This window comes from Pangasianodon hypophthalmus, chromosome 6 (genome assembly GCF_027358585.1).
Source record: "Pangasianodon hypophthalmus isolate fPanHyp1 chromosome 6, fPanHyp1.pri, whole genome shotgun sequence".
Taxonomy (NCBI): Eukaryota; Metazoa; Chordata; class Actinopteri; order Siluriformes; family Pangasiidae; genus Pangasianodon; species Pangasianodon hypophthalmus.
Genome location: NC_069715.1, coordinates 25222502 through 25240559, shown reverse-complemented (window position 1 = coordinate 25240559; position 18058 = coordinate 25222502). Strand labels below are relative to the sequence as shown.

The window sequence follows — 18058 nt, the reverse complement described above, 5'->3', positions numbered from 1 at the left end:
TTGGTTAGAAGGTGTTCATTACCTGTCAGTAACAGCACGGCTCAGACAGTACTTCTGGCTGCAAGGTTTATATTAATGCACATGTTCTAATACAGAATCATTTCTATAGTAACAACTCATTCACAGAGATGAGATATAACACATAGGTGTAATTGTTGATATGGGAGGTTTTCTGTGAGGAGACATTTTTGGAGACACTGAGAGATCTGTGATGTTATATTAAAATAATCACTTTAAGGGTGTTAACAAAACAATCTTCTTGTCACACCACATCACACCACCTCATCATTGATTATGTTCCATCCCATCATGTTTTTTAATGCTTACTTACCACATATGAGTGCTCACAGCCTCTTTGGTTTGATTATGAGCATTTCCTTCTTTGCTGGGTGTGTAGTGGAATTTAACAAAAGGCTCACTCTAAAAGGGCATAAGAAACAGAGCCAGAGTTTGAAAGTCTACAGTTCGAAAAACTCTAGAAGATAAAATCTGAGCCAAAGAGACAATTTGGGAAACAGAAACTTGGGAGGGCCAGGAGGAGAGCCTGAAATAAAAGATTTGGATAACAAAAAATCTTTCCAGACTTTTCAGCTGCTTTGCTCTCACACAGGGGCTGTATGTGTGTGTGTGTGTGTGTGTGTGTGTGTGTGTGTGTGTGTGTGTGTGTGTGTGTGTGTGTGTGTGTGTGAGAGAGAGAGAGAGAGAGAGAGAGAGACTGAGTGAATTATTGGGAATGAGAGACATGTGAGGGAGAGTTTGATTGATTTATAGTCACATTATAATTCTAATCCGTTAATCCTCTCCGGCCTTCCACAGCAAATTTGTGATGAACTAGCCCCCCTTATCACCTGTCTGCCCTAAACTGGAGCTCAACAGTGGATTGTAATGGCACTGAATTCAGCCAAATTATTAGTCACACAGCTGCAATGACTAATAACTTCAGTATGGAGAATGAGAGAAGTATAATGATTGATGCAGAGCTGAATACATAAAAGAAAGTCATGCAGAAGGTGTTGACTCATAATACCAGTCTGACGGAATGGTCTGGGTGACTGTGGGTGTGGGTGTGTGAGACTGACACTGTCAAGGTGTGCACTTGACAAACACTGATAAGAGTGAGACACTGCTTTGATGTAATGAACTGAACATACACACCCACACCCACAGACACATATACTTTAATGCCACACATAGCTACTGTATATATATATATATACACACAGACATTCTAGACAACTGTCTGCTTCCAACAGTTTTGCTTCACATAAGGGTGTGATGGTCAGGTGTCCACATATTTTTGGCCATATAGTGTATATGGTATTTTTTAAGAATAAACCTGTACACAAGTGAATGGTGCAAAAAAAAAAATCCAGTGAAACACAATTCTTCAGGCAGAAACACCTTGTTCAGAGGAGACTGGCCAGACTGGTTCAAACTGACAGGAAGGTTAACTCAGATAATCAGACTTTACACCCATGGTGAATAGAAAAGTATCTCAGAATGCACAATATGTTGGACCTTGAGGTTGATGGGCTACAATAGTGGAAAACCACAATGGGGTCCACTCCTGGCAGCCAGGAACAGGAATCTGAGGCCACAGTGAGCACAGACTCACTAAAAATAGATAGCCGAAGATTAGAAAATATCACCCGGCCCTTTTTTTTCTTTTTTTATTTTTTACAATCTTAAACTGCCCAGGTTTGGTGAGATTTCACATTACACAAAGTCTCTTTTTTGGTGTGAAGCAGGACTTCCTATTTTGTATATCGTGCTTTTATTTAGGAAGTACAATTTACTTCAATCCAGATTAAAAAAAAAATTACTTCAGATTGTCTCCAAGCTTTTTCCTGATACACACTGTTTTATATGTGCAAGTGCAGCTATATCATTAATATAGAAACTGGGTTACCGATACCAATTTGCTAGCCAGTAGCCCATGCTGTCCTAAACTACACAATAGGAAATGTCCTTGGTGTCAAATTTTACTATCATAAATGATTAAATCTATCTATAACCTCCCGCTCCCCAATCCCACATTAATATTCATGTCATACTAACATTCATAGGAACTTTAGAAACCTGATTCATCTCATGAATAGCATGAAAATTTTAGCTAGTGTGAGTCTAACAGATGGTGACTTGTGGTACAGGTGGAGGAATGAGTGTACAGCATCAACAGCTGCTACAGGTGTTTCAGGTTTTGGCTGCATTTGTCCGGACTTGCAGCTCGTTCAGCCAATGTAAGGCAACAGCGAAGGAATTAAAAGACACTGATGATTAGTAGTGTGATCGCAGAAGCACATCAGGCTGTAGCGAGGGGAGGGGAGGCTTCATAAATCTCAGTTTTGTAGTTAGCTTTTAGAATTCTAGTGATATGTTGTGATTTGAGTTCAGTATGTACTTGTGTATGACTCATGTTTGCATGAGTGTGTGTATGGGTGAGAGTGTGGAAGAAGGATGGAGTTAAGCTCAGGGACTGAAATAGAGACCTGTCTGGACTTGAACTGGTTTCTGTTTCTGAGGTCACAAAATGAATGGGTGCCCAAGTTGGCTTTGTGCTTGCAATCATTCGCAGGGTGAGGCCAAGAGTGAGAGAGAGAACGAGAGAGAGGGGGGGAGGAGGAGCTGTATGGCACACTGATTTTTGCACAGCAAGACAGGCCCATGGATTTATGGGATACTGGAGGAGGTCCAGCAACACACTCTTGAATAGAAAACAGCTTAAACAAAGCTGAATGTTCAGGAGTAATAAGGCATTTAATAAATCCCTCTTGCAGCCTGAAACAGACTTTTTTTTGTACTTCTACTTTTCTAAGAGCGGCCAGTGTTATCTAACCTATATGGTATGATTTGTTCTCTTTAGGTGAAACCACTCAGTTTACATGGAGAGACTTGTGACGTCCCTGTCTCATTTTTAAACAGGTAACACTTTTTCACATTCACATTGATCTTTTAGTGAGTTGTACAGTGCTTTGCACTATGATTGAAGTTGTGGGTCTTCTGAGCTATGGCTCTGTCAGCTTTGCATATCTGGATCCTGATATTTTTGCCCATTCTTCCTGGTAAAATTGCCCACATTATGTCAGATTAAATGGAGACCATTGGTGAACAGCAATTTTCAAGTCTTGCCACAGATTCTTAATCAGATTGAGGTCTAGGCTTTGACTGGGCCTTTTTTTGGTTCTCGGTTTTGAACCATTCCAGGTTTTGTTCTAGGATTTGCACAGTATTTGGATTCATCTGACTTGCCCTCAGCCCAGTCCCTGTTTCCCAGTCCCTAGAAGCCCCAAACCCAGTTTCCCAGTCCCCACTGATGAAAAGCACCCCCTTAACAGGATGCTACCATCATCATGCTTCACTGTAGGAACAGTGTCCTTAGGGTAATGAGCATTATTGGGTTTTCACCAAATAGTCCACCACTTTGTTTCAAGGGCAAAAATTTTCATTTTGTTCTCATCAGGCAAGAGAACATTTTTCCGTATTTGGTGAGTCTTCAGTGTGCCTTTTGGCAAACACCAAATGGTATTTCATATGGTTTCCTTCAATAATGGCTTTCTGGATCATCTGGGATTTGGTTGTCCTGTGTACAGCTTCTGTCATCTGGTCTTTGTCGCTTCTCTGACTGCTGCCTTCCTAACCCGGTCACTGAGACTTGAGTGAGTGGCTTCCTCTAAGCAGAGTCACAGTTATGAATATGTTATATTCTCTCCATTTTTTACTAATGGAATTAATGCTGCTCTGTGCTCTGTGGGATGTGTATATGTATAGGATGCTGATTGTTTAGGAATGTTCTCTAACAAATTCTGGCACCTTCCAAGAACATGTGTATTTATATTGAGATCAAGTGACATTTTAATTACACACAATAATTCAACAAACTATGTGACTCCTGATGGCAACTGGTTGCACCAAAACTAAATTATTGGTTCACAGCAATGGGGATGAACATTTATGATGTTTTTTATTTATAAATAATTTTGCAAACTATGCTGATTTTTCTCCCATGTCAATATTATGCTAGTTTGTCTAGATTCATAACGTATAATCCCAATTAGGTCCATTTTAGTTCCAGGTTATAACACTGCAAAATGTGGAACAGTTCAAGGGGAGGAATAACTTATGTACTGTAAGGCACTGTAGTGTTCTTCCAAGTTTTGGATAAGGCTGTATGAATTGAAGTGTTTTAACTTGTTTTCTCCTTTAATCACCCAGGAAGTGTGTTGAATTAGTCAGAAGTTGTGCAGTAACATCCAGAAAGAGCCTGGAATCATGTCCTCCAACAACACCTTTGCCAGCAGCACACTGTGTGAGAAACAAACTTCTTGTCTTTTCTATTTGCTCTTCAATTCTCATGTGATCATATTTTCTACTGAAATGTGTTCACCAACACAATGGACACATTTTATGATATTCAGTGAAGAATTCATTTCATTTCAAGGCTTTTTTTTTGCCTTGACTTACTACTCAGCATTTAATAATGTTAGTTCCAGTTAAGTGGTTAATAATGTTAGTTCCAGTTAAGTGGTTAATAATGTTAGTTCCAGTTAAGTGGTTAATAATGTTAGTTCCAGTTAAGTGGTTAATAATGTTAGTTACAGATAAATGGTTAATAATGTTAGTTCCAGTTACTTTCACGCATAAATGATTTATTTATTCGCATATCCAGATTCTTTAGATATTGTCTTTTTTTTAAAACCTAAAATTGCATTATCTATGACTTTGATTCTGTCTAAATATCAAATTTTAAAAATGGATGAGGCTTAAATTATATGCCTGAAATATATTTTTTTAATTCTTATATTAAAATCTTATATTATAATGTTCAAAATTTTTAACAATCAGTTCCAAAATATGTAATGCTAAAGACAAACGTTTTAGAAAATATTATTTCCAAATATACAAAATTTACAAAGTTTAGAACTAGTGCATGATGCAAAGAGGTTAAAGATATAATAATAATTATAATAAAACCTTCATTTACAGTAATGCTCTCAGGTGATTTGGTGGTGATTTTACATCTTATATTTTCTTGAAATATTTTTTAAAAAAGAGGCTTAAATTGACTATCCATGAGTGTGCACACTATGCATGGATGGGTTAATCATGTTAGTTCCTGTTAAGTGTTTACTAATGCTCGTTTAAAGTCTAATAACTGTTTACACCACACATGCCCAAACTTTTCTTATTGAGATCCAGGTAGAGATAAAATATGGAGTGATGGGCCACAGGCTCTCAATTAATAGCCAGTTATAAGAAATAGGCCATGATTATTTTACCATTTACGTTAAGTGACTAGCTTAACACATGAGTTTCTGCCGGATGCATGAATAGTTCTAAGTAAAGATTTTACAGATTTCACTTAGTTCTGTTGCTTCACTACTACACATAATACATCTGAGCTCAGTTAAAAGGTTTTATTTTGCCAGAAGTCCTGATTTTCCCTGTCTTCTCTGAAGTTATGTCTACCCAAAATCTTGATTCATTAGTTTCAGAATGCAGACTTTTTCAAAAGTGGTGTGTGCTGTGTAGTTTGGACATCGCTTTGTCTGACTATCTGTCTTGTTTTCACCTGTAGTCCAGTCCATGACAGACGAGCTGAATGCGTCTCTGGCGACGGCGGATGAGCTATCTCGTGAGTTTAATTCCCTCCTGCAGGATATCTCCTCTACCAGCACTGGAAGCTCTAAAGAACAGGTAACTAATTACACCTGACACCTATTCCCAACCCACTGCTCTAATATGCTAGCTTTTTATTTTAATTATAAATTAACTATCTAGTGTCAGGATTCTCTTTTTTTTCATATGCAGACAGAAAATATAAAAAGTACAGAATGGCAGTTATATAAGGAAAGCATGCGGTGTGGCAGTTAAATAAGAGTGCTCCACCAAAAACATGTGTTTGTATTTCACAGCATAATTACTGGCTGCCCTAAAATCCTACTAGGACTCAAAATGAGCGCTTAATTAAAGTGAAATAAACCAGTTAAACGTGTAGGTCAAAGACTCGTACACAGTGCAAGTATCAGTTGTTAGACAATTAATTTGGTACATAGGACTCAAGTCCAGTCTCGAGATTCTGTATTCTGTATTGACTTTGGCATTTGTGTTTGGGCTTGTCTCTGTTGTAGGCATTGCTCTGCTAAAAAGTAGCTGAGTGGTGTCTTATTTTTCACATGCACAAAGTTTGAGAAGAAGTAATTCCTTCTTCTAGAAAACTTAATGATTACTTGATCTTTGGCGCAAAGCCTGAATGAAGCCAACTAGTTGCAGTAAAGTCTTGATCTCGAAAAAGGATTTGAATGTCTCAATCTGTGACTCTGTCTCACTTTCATTTGGACTTGGTATATCCACAGGCATTTATGATGCTATCTATCTATGCTATCTCCCAACACCTTTTGCACTCCTGCAGCCCCATATAATCACACTCCCACCTCCATGCTTCACTGTAGGGACTATGCATTCTGGACCCCATCTGAGCCAAACAAATTTATCTTGGTCTCATCTGACCAAAGAATGTGCTCCCAATATTCATCAGGCTTTTTTTCTTGCTCTTTGGCAAAGTTTAATCTCGCAGTTTTGTGCCGAAGAGCAAGCAAGTAGGACGGCCACTGCAACTCTGATTAGTGGTACTATGGCTCGTTCTATACCTCCTGATTACAGATGCACTTGTGTTTCGACTGATCTTTAGTTGGTCACCACTTTAGTTGGTCATCTTCCTGTAACCATTTCCATCCTTGCGATTGTGGGTCTCTGGCAAGTCTTTTCCATGTGATGCAGACATACAGATAGACATAGCCCATAGGTCCAAAATTGAGAAAGTTCTGGTGTTCACTTCTTAATCAAGGGTTTGATTAAGTTTAAATGTTTATAACACCTCACACCATATAAGCAGCATTTTATGAGGAATAGCCTACTTTATTATGCAGTGTTTTGAATGTATTGTTCAATATGAAGACAAGTGCACCTACCATGTTCTGTTGAGCTCATCATTGTACTCTTATGCTGTTTTATGATAGAGCTCCAGCTCAAAACCTCAGAAAACCACCAGCTCCACTCAGACTGGCATCAATGTCACCAGTGTTTCCACTGCCAGTACCAGCAGAGATGCAGGTGGAAGTGTCATGAATAGAGGCACCATGTCTTTCCCCCAAACCACATCGCCCATCAGAGCTTCAGAGCCCAGCACTCGGTCATCAGACTCTTACTTTACCAGTGGTCGACAGCGCCCGAACTCCCCAAACCCCCAAGTCTATCAATTTACACCTGTTCAACCTCGAAACACTCGTGCTGAGCCGGTCCACTGTCATGGAACCCTGACACCCCCAAATCAGTCCCCACGTACCCAACGCCGGGCATCGCCAAACCCTGCCAGGTCACATGAACGGAACCTGAGTGGCTCGTTCACCTTCCCAGAGCTCGCGCCTGTTTTCAAATATGAGCAACAATCTGTTTCTAGCATGCTTCATGTCCCAGCCAGACCTGAGTCATGCCCAGTGGCTTTGCATGACTCATCTGCCAGCGGTCGTAGATCACCCAGGATGGACAGAGCTCCTTCTCCTGGACCTTTCAGCCAATCGGTATCGAGCATGTTGCCGCGCAGTTTCACTCCATTTAAACCTACAGGTATGGGGAAGGAAACATTTACAGAATGTTTAAAGTCACTCATCTGTTCAAATGTTTAAAGTCACTCATCTTTTTGAAAATCTGAAATAAAACATTGCTTGAAATGCCATAAGCCCAAAGTAGACAAATTTTCCCTTGTAAGCCAGTATAATAACAGAAGATGGGTTATGATGTCTAACAGAAGACATCATAAAATATATGATTTATAATGCAACAACATTTTACTGCCATGTGTTCAACCCTAAATTGGATCTTCTAATGAGATCTTTGGGCTCATGTTTTATCATTGTGTATCACACCCATAGTGTAGCTCCACCCAGGTCAAATGTGAAGCACAAAGAAAACAGGTTTTCTCTCAGAATTTCAGTCCAATGTTCAAAGCCTTTTATTGCTGATGGCTGTGTGTGAGGGCGAGTGGGTGTGTGTGTAGCATGAATCATCATGCTTGTCTGAAGGCAGCATTGTGGGAAAGTGTCAAGGTGTGTCCATATTTTTGTGTCCTCAATCTCTCCCTCTATAGTCCCTCTTTAAATTCACTCTCACTGTCGTTGTCTCTCAGATGAGGGTGTAGCGAGGCAGAACATCCTGGCAAAATGGAACGAGACGGACCTGGATGTTTCATATGAAAGAAAACCACACCACACATATGACAGTGAGTCTACACAGCAGATAAGAACCTACTCTCCTATCAGTGCACTGGAACAACATATCTTTAACCTTGTCTAAGATAAACTAAGATTACAATAAGCAGAATGTGCACTTATTCTGACCTCCTCCCATTCCAGAGAATGAGTGGATCAGACCATCTGTCCCCAACAGCAACTGGAGAGAGTCCAACCTGGACTCACCCACTATGCCTCGAAAGGTGTGTGTGTGTGTGTGTGTGTGTGTGTGTGTGCACGCGTTGGTAACTGTTTAGTGTCTGGTAGAATAGCAATTTCCAGATTAGTAACATGGTTTCTTGCCCTACAATTAACCTGCTAGTGGATATCAATCCATTTATTATTAGGTGTCGTCTTTGTATGTGTGCTTTATTTTAAGCTCATTGTCTTAATAGTGACAGAGCGTACTGACAATATGACGGTCTAGGACATGTGTCAAACACAAGGCCCGAGGGCCAAATCCGGCCCGCAGCCTCGTTTCATTTGGCCTGTGTGAAACAGCCCGCAGTAGGTCTACCCTAATGCGCAACATTTTCAGACTAGCTAGAATTCACAACAGATCTATCGTGCACTCTGGTTTCTATCGCGGCTGGCTTGACTGCGGTCTGAACCGCGGGTTAAAATCAACACCTGTATGCTGTGCTGGATGTCACACTCGCATCTAAAAATGATTTAGAAGCACATTTGTTTTTTGTTTTTTTTTTTTGGTGTTGGCAGAGGTGTACCCAGAAACTAATTTCAGTGGGATGAGGAAATGTACAAAAATAAAATAATTTTGCACCAGAGCGTCAAGGCTAAATACTGGAAGTCTATTTAATGCAAATATATGCCCAAATCCTATTATATTTCTATCCAACAAGACATATGAACTTATTTTTATATACACAATTTTGTAAATTAGCAATATGGTTGTTACCAAATATGAATACATCGTTAGAAATAAATAACAAGTTATTATTATATGATGAAATACGAGGTGAAGTGTTTTTTTTTTTTTTTTCCAAGACAGGGATCCCACGGAACAACAAAAAATTCATGTGAACGTAACATTTTTACTTTCATGCTGGCAGTATTGAGAGTTCAGATATGAAGCTTATGGGACAAAGAAAGACCTGTGAGATGCACTGATTTACAGAGTTCCTTTATTCGTTCATCCATCTGTAGTTTTAATTAAAATTAAATTAGTTTAAATTAATTATTATTATTTCGTTAATGGTCATGATGTGTCATTGAAGCAACTTTCCAACCTCCGTCCATGTTCCTCTAAACATTCTGTTTGCAGGACGCTCTGCCCCGTCATCTCACACCAGCCGATGGCTCCTTGCCCAGGAACACCCGTATCTCTGTGCCCCCTGATCATGTTTCACCCACCCAGTCATCATTTAACCCTCAGCCAATCATCTCCCGCGTCTCCATCCCTCCTACATCATCCGGTCTCCGTCCACGTAGGCCCATCCCCCTGTCAGTCATCATGAGGCTCCAGAACCCATACTATGCAGCAGCCACCAGATATCCACGTGGCACAGAGGGCGAGCGCGATGTCAGCATGCCACGCCAGCCTTTGCCTCTGCCCCTGCCCCGAGAGTTGCTTTACCACTTTCAGCCTATCCTTCAAGAGCAGAGACCTCCGGTCTATTATGCAGAAGGTACTAAATAGAGTTCTTAGCTATTCTATGCAGAGGTACTATGAGTTGGAAGGGGGAATTCCATCCACGTGTTTTCCTGGAAAGTGTGTATTGGAAATGCCAGTATATACCCAAATATGGCTTGGCTGAGGTGAAAAAGTTTGCTTGTAATGAAAACCTGAAGGGAAACACCAGAAATCTGGGATAAAAAAGACTAAACAGTGCAACATTTGTGTTGATAGAGAGATACTATTAAGGGTGTGAATTCTTAAAATAAAATTATGGGAAAACAAGTGTGTTTTATTCTCTGCATGACTGTGCCTTTTGAAAACTACATCCTCTACAGAATACTTTCATTAAAACAGCAGTTTATGTATCAGTCTTTCTAAAATTTATACCAGTTTATAGAATCATAGCTGTAGACATGGCCTTATTCCTTATTACAGAGTAGGCATATTATTTCCTGAAGAAAATGTAGGTAGTAAAATATTGTCCTTGTACTAATTTTTGTGTATGCATTTCTTTGTCAGCCCCCAAGTCAACCTACATGGAGCCGGTAAAAATAAACTCAGTAAATAAGCCGTCTGTGCTCCCAGAAACCCTGGCGCCCTCAGCCGAGCAAAGCAAACCCAGAGTAGAAGTTAACACTGATGATCCCGAGGCGGATTCGGCTCCTCGGCCCCTGAGCCCCACGCGCTTGCAGCCAGTGGTGGCCCCGGAGGCTCCTGTTGTCCCTGATATGGACGTGTTGCTCCAGATCCGAGCTGAGATCCCACGTGCTTTGAGGAAACGTGGCTCCATCAACCATTCACAGAGCTTGAAGATGATGCCCCGCCTTCAGCCCAACCAGTACAAGCAGATGATTAAAAAAATGTTCCGCAGGAAAGGAACTCAAGCAAAGAGCGAGACAGGGAGCGAGAGCAGCTCCTCAGATGGAGAGGAGATTTCACCGTCGATACCGTGCCCACCTCCACCGATCACAAACACAGCTATGCCAGCCCAGCAGAAGGTGCAGGGAAACACTTAACTTCAAAAAGGATCAATAATCATATTTTTAAATAACTATAAAAGCTAGTGTAGTGTTTATTGACAGAAGCTATCATTACAAGAAGATTTCTCAATCGGGAGTATTTAATTATTCGTGTGTATGTGTGTGTGTGTGTGTGTGCCAGGGTCTTCATTCGATCTTGCGGAAGCCTAAAGGCAGCAGTGTAAAGGGGCCACGCGCTCGTCTCAGTCCTCTGGTGCTGCTGCTGGACGGTGCTCTGGTTGGGGAGCTGGACACGGTGCAGAGAGCCATGCAGGAGGTCAGCAAACACTAACGCCCAACACACTACACACTGACTCACCACATGAATTGCATAAAACCTGTGTCACATAATGTCACCTATATATCATTTATATGTAATGAATGCACGTTTCTTCACTAGATGAGTGACCCGAGCCAGCCAAATGATGAGGGCATCACCGCCCTTCATAATGCTATCTGTGGTGGGCACTATGCTGTAGTGGAGTTCCTCGTACGCATTGGTGCCAACGTCAGCGCCCCAGACAGTCACGGCTGGTTAGTTTCACACCTTCACTCATTTGTGTATGTGTTGTTATGTGTGTATCAGAGGTGTTGAGTGGAGGGTGAATCTGCACCATGTGTTTTTGTTTATAGTGTGTGTATTAGAGATGTAAACAAATACAAATACATTGTTTGGAATGAATGGATAATGTGCTAATGTGGATAACACGAATAGGAGGTGCACTATGGTATTTTTATTTTAAGAAAGCTTGCCAGAAAGGATGCAACAAAAGAGTCACGCAGGCGGGAGGTTTTTACTTTCATGCAGGCAGATATGAAGCTTACGAAACAAAGAAATAGCTTTACAGCATTTCATTCATTCATTCATCCTTAGTAATTGCCTGGTCAGAACCGTGGCAGTTTCAATTAGGCCACTAGTTTGTTTATATATTGGGAACTACTACTTTTTTTTTTTTTTTTTTTAGAAAATATTGCAGGTAGATAGAAACAGTAGAAAAAATAATAACTATGTGAGCAGGATAAAAAACAGAAACAGTGCACATTTTTGGTTGAGACTAATTATGACCTAGAGTGATGTAGCTGAGGTTGAAGAACTGTCAGGGTCAGAATTCATACACCATGCTGACAGTTCAGACATTTCTACTTCTAGGTTTTTTCCTAGTGATTTCCAGTGTTTCCAGGGGCAGGGTGATAAGCTTCATACTGTACATAATTTAAAAAATAAATCCCCTTTTTTATTTAGGCCACGCCCACTTAACATTTAAAGCCCAATACAGGTACAGATTGTGGCAGTGCGTTACACCCCTAATGTGTATCTGAACTCTGTGTGCGTGTGTGTGTGTGTGTGTAGGACGCCCCTGCACTGCGCTGCCTCCTGTAACGACCGGGCTCTGTGTGAGTTTCTGGTGCGTAACGGTGCAGCCGTCATGGCAGTGACAGAGAGCGACGGAGCCACGGCGGCGCAGAAGTGTGACCCGTATGCTGTGGGTTATGAAGAGTGTGAGAGCTTCCTCAGAGGTGAGGGTGACATCATCAGTTACAGGACACATGACCACAACCTTTGTGTACATGTCAAAGACAGACATCAGTCCAAACTTTTTAATAAACACAACCAAAAGATGTAAAAAGTTTGTGTATTTGTATATAAGCTTTCAGATCCTAATGGGACTCTACATGAGTGGTTTATTAAAAGGATGCGAGGGTAAATCAGTTAATCCTATAGGAAAAAAACCTCAGATTTCAGTGGGAAATACCTGTACAAATAGTAATCCGGGTGTATATATGTGTGTGTGATGTCAGGAGTGGAGGAGGCCATGGGTGTGGAGAACAGCGGCGTGCTGTATGCCCTGTGGACTTACCCGGCCCAGACGCATGATGAGCTGAGCTTCAAGGAGGGAGACATGGTGACCATCCTGAAGAAACCCGAGGGAATGGACTGGTGGTGGGCTTCACTCTGCGGGCGAGAGGGCTTCGTCCCAAATAACTATTTTGGGGTAGGAGAACATATAGTTAATATTAGGAATTGTCTCATATGTACTGTTCAAATATGGACCATACAAGTTCATTTGTAATAATGCTAGATCTACTATGGGCTGATCATTAATTCATTTGTAATATAATATAATAACTGTCACTGTTTAAGCTGTTGCTATAGAAACGATTACGTATTAGAATGTAATATTCTAGTATAAACCTTACAGCTGGCACTGCTTTCAGAGCTACTGTTATTGAAAATGAATCAGAATCGTCCATTCAGCAATGCTGTGGTATAATTAGTGATTACTAATCTACTTCACAAACATAGACAATACATTTCCTTTGTAATATTATATCTAGTGAATAATCATACAGATTACAGCATGCATACATCCTCTCACCATGCAAAAACCTCCTGTTTGACTGACAAATTTACCAACCACATGTGTTAAACTAATGTATCTCTTATACACTGAAAGAATGGCAACTGTGTGGACTTGTATTCATGACAAAAAAAAGAAAGAAAAGCAATGCTTTTCTCTTCATGTAATTACAGGTCTATTATAATAAATCAGAGAGCTGTTAGCTCTGGCACTGTTCTCTGACAGGTTTCTGTCTCCACCTGAATAACCCAGATATTTTCCTGTCTGGCCTCTTGTTAGTGAAGCTGAGTATATAATACAGCATGGATAGCGTAGCCTTTATAACATCTTTATTTCAGTTTAGGAGTGAAATGACCATCAGTAGTACTTAGATTGCACTCTCACGTCGCCTACCCTACGCTGTCTATTAAAGATACTGTATAAATGCTATAAGATGTTTGATAAGGATATTTGTCTTGTAGGAAGATGCTGTAGTAGCTCCTGTTGATACTTTCACAGAGCAAAGTTTGCAATACTGCTTTAATTGCCATCATATCAGATGTCATATACTGGTATCAGATCAGGAGCTTACTTTTAAATGTACAAGTAAACGAGCATTACATCGGACCAATACCTGATACCAGGATTGGTATCGATGCATCCTTTATATCTTTAGGTGTGTAGTTTTTTTTCTTGTTCTTGTCTTGTTGTCTTGTTGAGGTTCGTGCCTAATGTCTGACCTCGTATTTCTTCCCGTTACAGCTTTTTCCAAAGGTGCGGCCAAAATCACTGTGCTAGAGGTCCTCTACAGGCCAAGCTCCTGTACAACACTACAGAATCACTACAATGCATCCATGATGTTTTTTTGTTTTTTTTTGCTTGTAGTCATAGTATTTTCTTGATTGTGTAAGTTATAATATCAAGGGCTTGGTAGTAGAGGTGCATAAGTCACATTTTAGACAATTAAAAAGTTCTTTAAAAAAATCTAGTATCAAAATCATATCTAAATCTTCTAACAGGTTGAATACATTGCCAAATTGTAGTCAAAGTTTGCTTTAGTTGCTTGGCAAATGTTACTTCCAAGCCCTCAACATGTCATGAAATGTTACCTGTTCTACTATAAATACTTTACACAGATTCTGATTGTAGGGAGTTTCTAGTCGAGGACTCTAACTTGTTCATTTGTGGTTTTTAGAGCTACTTTAACTTTCATTTATAAAAGGATTGTGACCTCCAAAGTCACATGGTTCAGTGATCAATGTACGCTAATAAGACACCAGTTAAAAGTATTGATATTGATTTGGCTGCATTTAATCCCAAACCCCCTATAAAATATGTGCGCAGACCTGGGCAAACCCTTTACATGGTCAAATTTTGACACTTTTTGCTATATGTAGTTATGAAAACTACAGGGGATGTCCAGAAGTCCTAGCATTTTAAAAGTCTAGATACTTAGTGAAGATAAAAGTGAAAAGGGAGAAAATTGCATTTCATTTCAATTCCACGTCTACATTTATAACCTAGTATACTTATGGAAAAACAACATTACTGCCAAATTTGAAAGACTTCTAAGTTTACACGGGGAAATGAGTTCTTACTTTGATTATCAGCATCAGTGTGTGTCTCATCACCTGAGGTAAAATTCACTCACGGCATTTAAACACAGACCTCATCTTAGTCTCTTCGCTCGTCTGATCACTGTTCACACTAACATCATTGATGAAATCATCGCTGATTAATTCAGTCACATCTGTTCTGTAAATTTCTTGTTATTAATGTCTTTTATTAGGTCATTTTCACATTTTTAGAACAGCGTGTATAAGTGCTCTTCTCTGTTTTGATGATGATGCGACGGTGCAGGAGCATTGCGGACAATTTGACAGCCAGTATCTTATTACAAAATAAATTAATTAGACTTGTATCCATTTCTCTATGGCGCATAGCTATTTAATAACTTAAACAAAGCCTGACATTCACTGTGTGAGGAAATCATACTTAGCTAGCAAGGTTTTAGTCATCTCTAGGCAGAATAACTGTGTTTACCACTACGTTTGTTAAACTGGCTAGTCATACGTGATCTTTGCAGGAAGATAGCCAAGTCAAGGTTAAAAAGTAGCCTAAATTTAAAAAAAAAAAACATTTCCACATTGTTTTGGTTAAATATATATAAAATGTTTTTATTTAGGCTACTTTCTACTGTTTGATTGTCTTTTGTGGCTGGTTGCCAGAATTCAGCCGCAGCATCATCTGACAGGTTTTCCCAGACCACCACACACATACAAAGGTTTAATTGTGTTTGAATGTGAAGTTTTCTTTATAAATGACAGGCTCAGTGGCTGAAATGCTAGTTACCTGAAGGTTTTATGTTCAAATACCAGAGCCCTTAAACAAAACCTTTAACCTTTTAGCTGCTATATTTAGATTAGATTCTCTCCCAAGTGAATGTACATGATCAGCGTGAGATCACATCGAATTAAATGCTTGTCATCTCTCAGATTGGCTAGAAATTCATTAATTTATCATCTCAGTATTGATTTTGGATGTGATTATTGATTTTCTTGTTTGTGTGTGTGTGTGTCTGTGTGTGTGGGTCGGTGCGCGTGCCTGCGTGTGTGTGTCTGTGTGTGAGACAGACACAGAGAGAGAGAGAGAGAGAGAGAGATTAGTTGTGTATTAGCATCACACATTTGAGATACACTGAGTTAGATTAGATTTAGGTCTATTAGATTTACCACTCTCGTAACTAAAAACTGGCAATTTAGTATACAGGCTTTTCTCTGTTGTCTGTTATTTTAGTCATTATGAAATGTTTACCACTTCTAAGTGAACATTAATCCTGTACAGTATTTTGCTTAGGATGCATTTTTTAATGTCACCATTCATACGTAGGAATGCTTTGGTATCACTTTACATGTTAACATGAATGTAGATTCCCTTTTCAAATCATTAAATTCTGGTAATTGTGTGTGATATTAATATAGTATTTAGTGTGATGAGTGTCTGCTTTAGTGTTTAGGGAGTGTGTGTGTGTGTGTGTGTGTGTAGCTGGCACAAGCTGTTACAAAATAAATAACATATTGTATTTTCTGTGATGCAGTAAAAGCTTATTAAAAACTTATATAACTATAAACTATATATAACTAAACTATATAAAGTGTATGTCTTTCATTTCATATATTGTAAACTATATGCAACAGAAGTGGTATTATATAAGTGGATTGCATGTGGCTTAACAATGCATATTAACAACAACAACAATATTATTATTATTATTATTTATTTATTTATTTATTTATTTTTATTTAATTTTTTTTTAAGTCGGATTTTATTTAAGTCTACTGACTCTCTCACTGTTACATCCAAGTCAAACCCAAAGTTTTTAATAATCTGAAATTTAAAATTCAGGTCAAAACATCCTTATTGGCTAAGTAAAGATTTAAACACTTGAGGTGTGCTGCTATGGGAAAATAATCAACGACAGGGTGGTGTGATGTGGCCCAGCATGAGATAAAAAAGTTTCAGAAGGCTTCACCATATTAAGTATGATCCATTTTTCTTTGTTAAAAGAAATTTTATTTAAATTTCTTGTTAAATAAGAACACAGCAACAAAACAATAATGTATTAAAAGGAGTACATTAATACGAACCTGTGATTTGAGTTACAGCTGGTGCTACTGTTAGAACCGTGCTGTTATAGAAAATGAATCAACACCTGAATGATCAGAGTCGAGAATTCAACAGTGCTGGGTATAAAAAAATATATAGCCAAACATCCATATTTGTTATACTTATTTTATTACCATTATTTGTTGCAGAATTATAAAAAGATTTATTAAACATGCTTATGTGGACCTACTCTATGTTTGTTAACCACTTCTCTAATGTCGACTAGCTGGAGCAATACTCACCAGCAGAGAGCATCGTAAACACAGAAATGTATCTCTGCAGTTGCAATCTTATCTTCTTGTTATTGTTGCTGGTTAAAAAAAGGCTCTTTTTTGTAGTGACAAAAAAACTCGAATGAATATTACGACTAAGAAATCAGTGAATAGGAATATCACTAGACACTTTAACTGTTGCTGCATGATCAGGTAGTCTATTTCCCAGGCGTCATGGATAACCAGACTGAATTTTTCAGTGCATGGAATATTTTACACTTTTAAGAACAATTTTAAGCAATGTTTTATTCATTTTTAGTAACGTCTTTATCCTTGTCAAGGTCACAGTGGATCCTGAGTCTATCCCAGGAACACTGGGTATGTGGCAGGAATACACCCTGGATGGGATGCCAGTCCATCAAGTGGGACCATGTCCGCACACACACATTCACAATTTAACATAGCCAATTCACCCATCAGGCTGTTGTTGGGAGGTTGGAGGTAACCAGGGTGTCCTGTTCTGGCCAGTAGTGCTGTCTAAGTGCTGTCTACACCTGCGCAACATGACACCAAACTATTAGAGCAAAGCAGAGAACAAGCATGGGTACTAAGCAACAAGTCTTTCACTCATTCACAGAGATAATGGCATTTGCACCCACTTGAATCTTTTTTTTTTTTTTTTTTTTTTTTTTTTTGCTGCCTGAAAAAATTTATGGAAAAGAATGGAATTCCAAATCACTTAATGAAATTAGACCTACTGGATATAATACCAGATTCCCAGATCTCCCAGAGCTCTGAAAATACAGGAAAACCATGGTTTACTTTAACATTTCTCAGTTAGCATTGCCACCTTAGAGCTATAGGGTTCCTGGTTCATTCCTGAGCTCAGGTTACTGTCTGT

The 18058-nt window shown here is 39.2% G+C and overlaps 1 protein-coding gene across 2 annotated transcripts in view; it reads left to right on the top strand.

The window, feature by feature from the left end:
- Positions 1 to 16424, top strand: part of ppp1r13l (protein phosphatase 1, regulatory subunit 13 like) — a 28849-nt gene extending 12425 nt beyond the window's left edge. For both annotated transcript variants that reach the window (XM_026913560.3, XM_034305165.2), the window contains exons 2-14: positions 2864 to 2922; positions 4213 to 4306; positions 5576 to 5694; positions 7017 to 7623; positions 8183 to 8275; positions 8409 to 8488; positions 9568 to 9931; positions 10441 to 10919; positions 11083 to 11217; positions 11341 to 11474; positions 12292 to 12458; positions 12741 to 12934; positions 14042 to 16424. In XM_026913560.3, the coding sequence (XP_026769361.2) occupies positions 4270 to 4306; positions 5576 to 5694; positions 7017 to 7623; positions 8183 to 8275; positions 8409 to 8488; positions 9568 to 9931; positions 10441 to 10919; positions 11083 to 11217; positions 11341 to 11474; positions 12292 to 12458; positions 12741 to 12934; positions 14042 to 14077 (2445 nt within the window). In that variant the 5' untranslated portion in view covers positions 2864 to 2922; positions 4213 to 4269 and the 3' untranslated portion in view covers positions 14078 to 16424. The remainder of the gene's footprint in view (positions 1 to 2863; positions 2923 to 4212; positions 4307 to 5575; positions 5695 to 7016; positions 7624 to 8182; positions 8276 to 8408; positions 8489 to 9567; positions 9932 to 10440; positions 10920 to 11082; positions 11218 to 11340; positions 11475 to 12291; positions 12459 to 12740; positions 12935 to 14041) is intronic.
- Positions 16425 to 18058: the final 1634 nt, after the last annotated feature.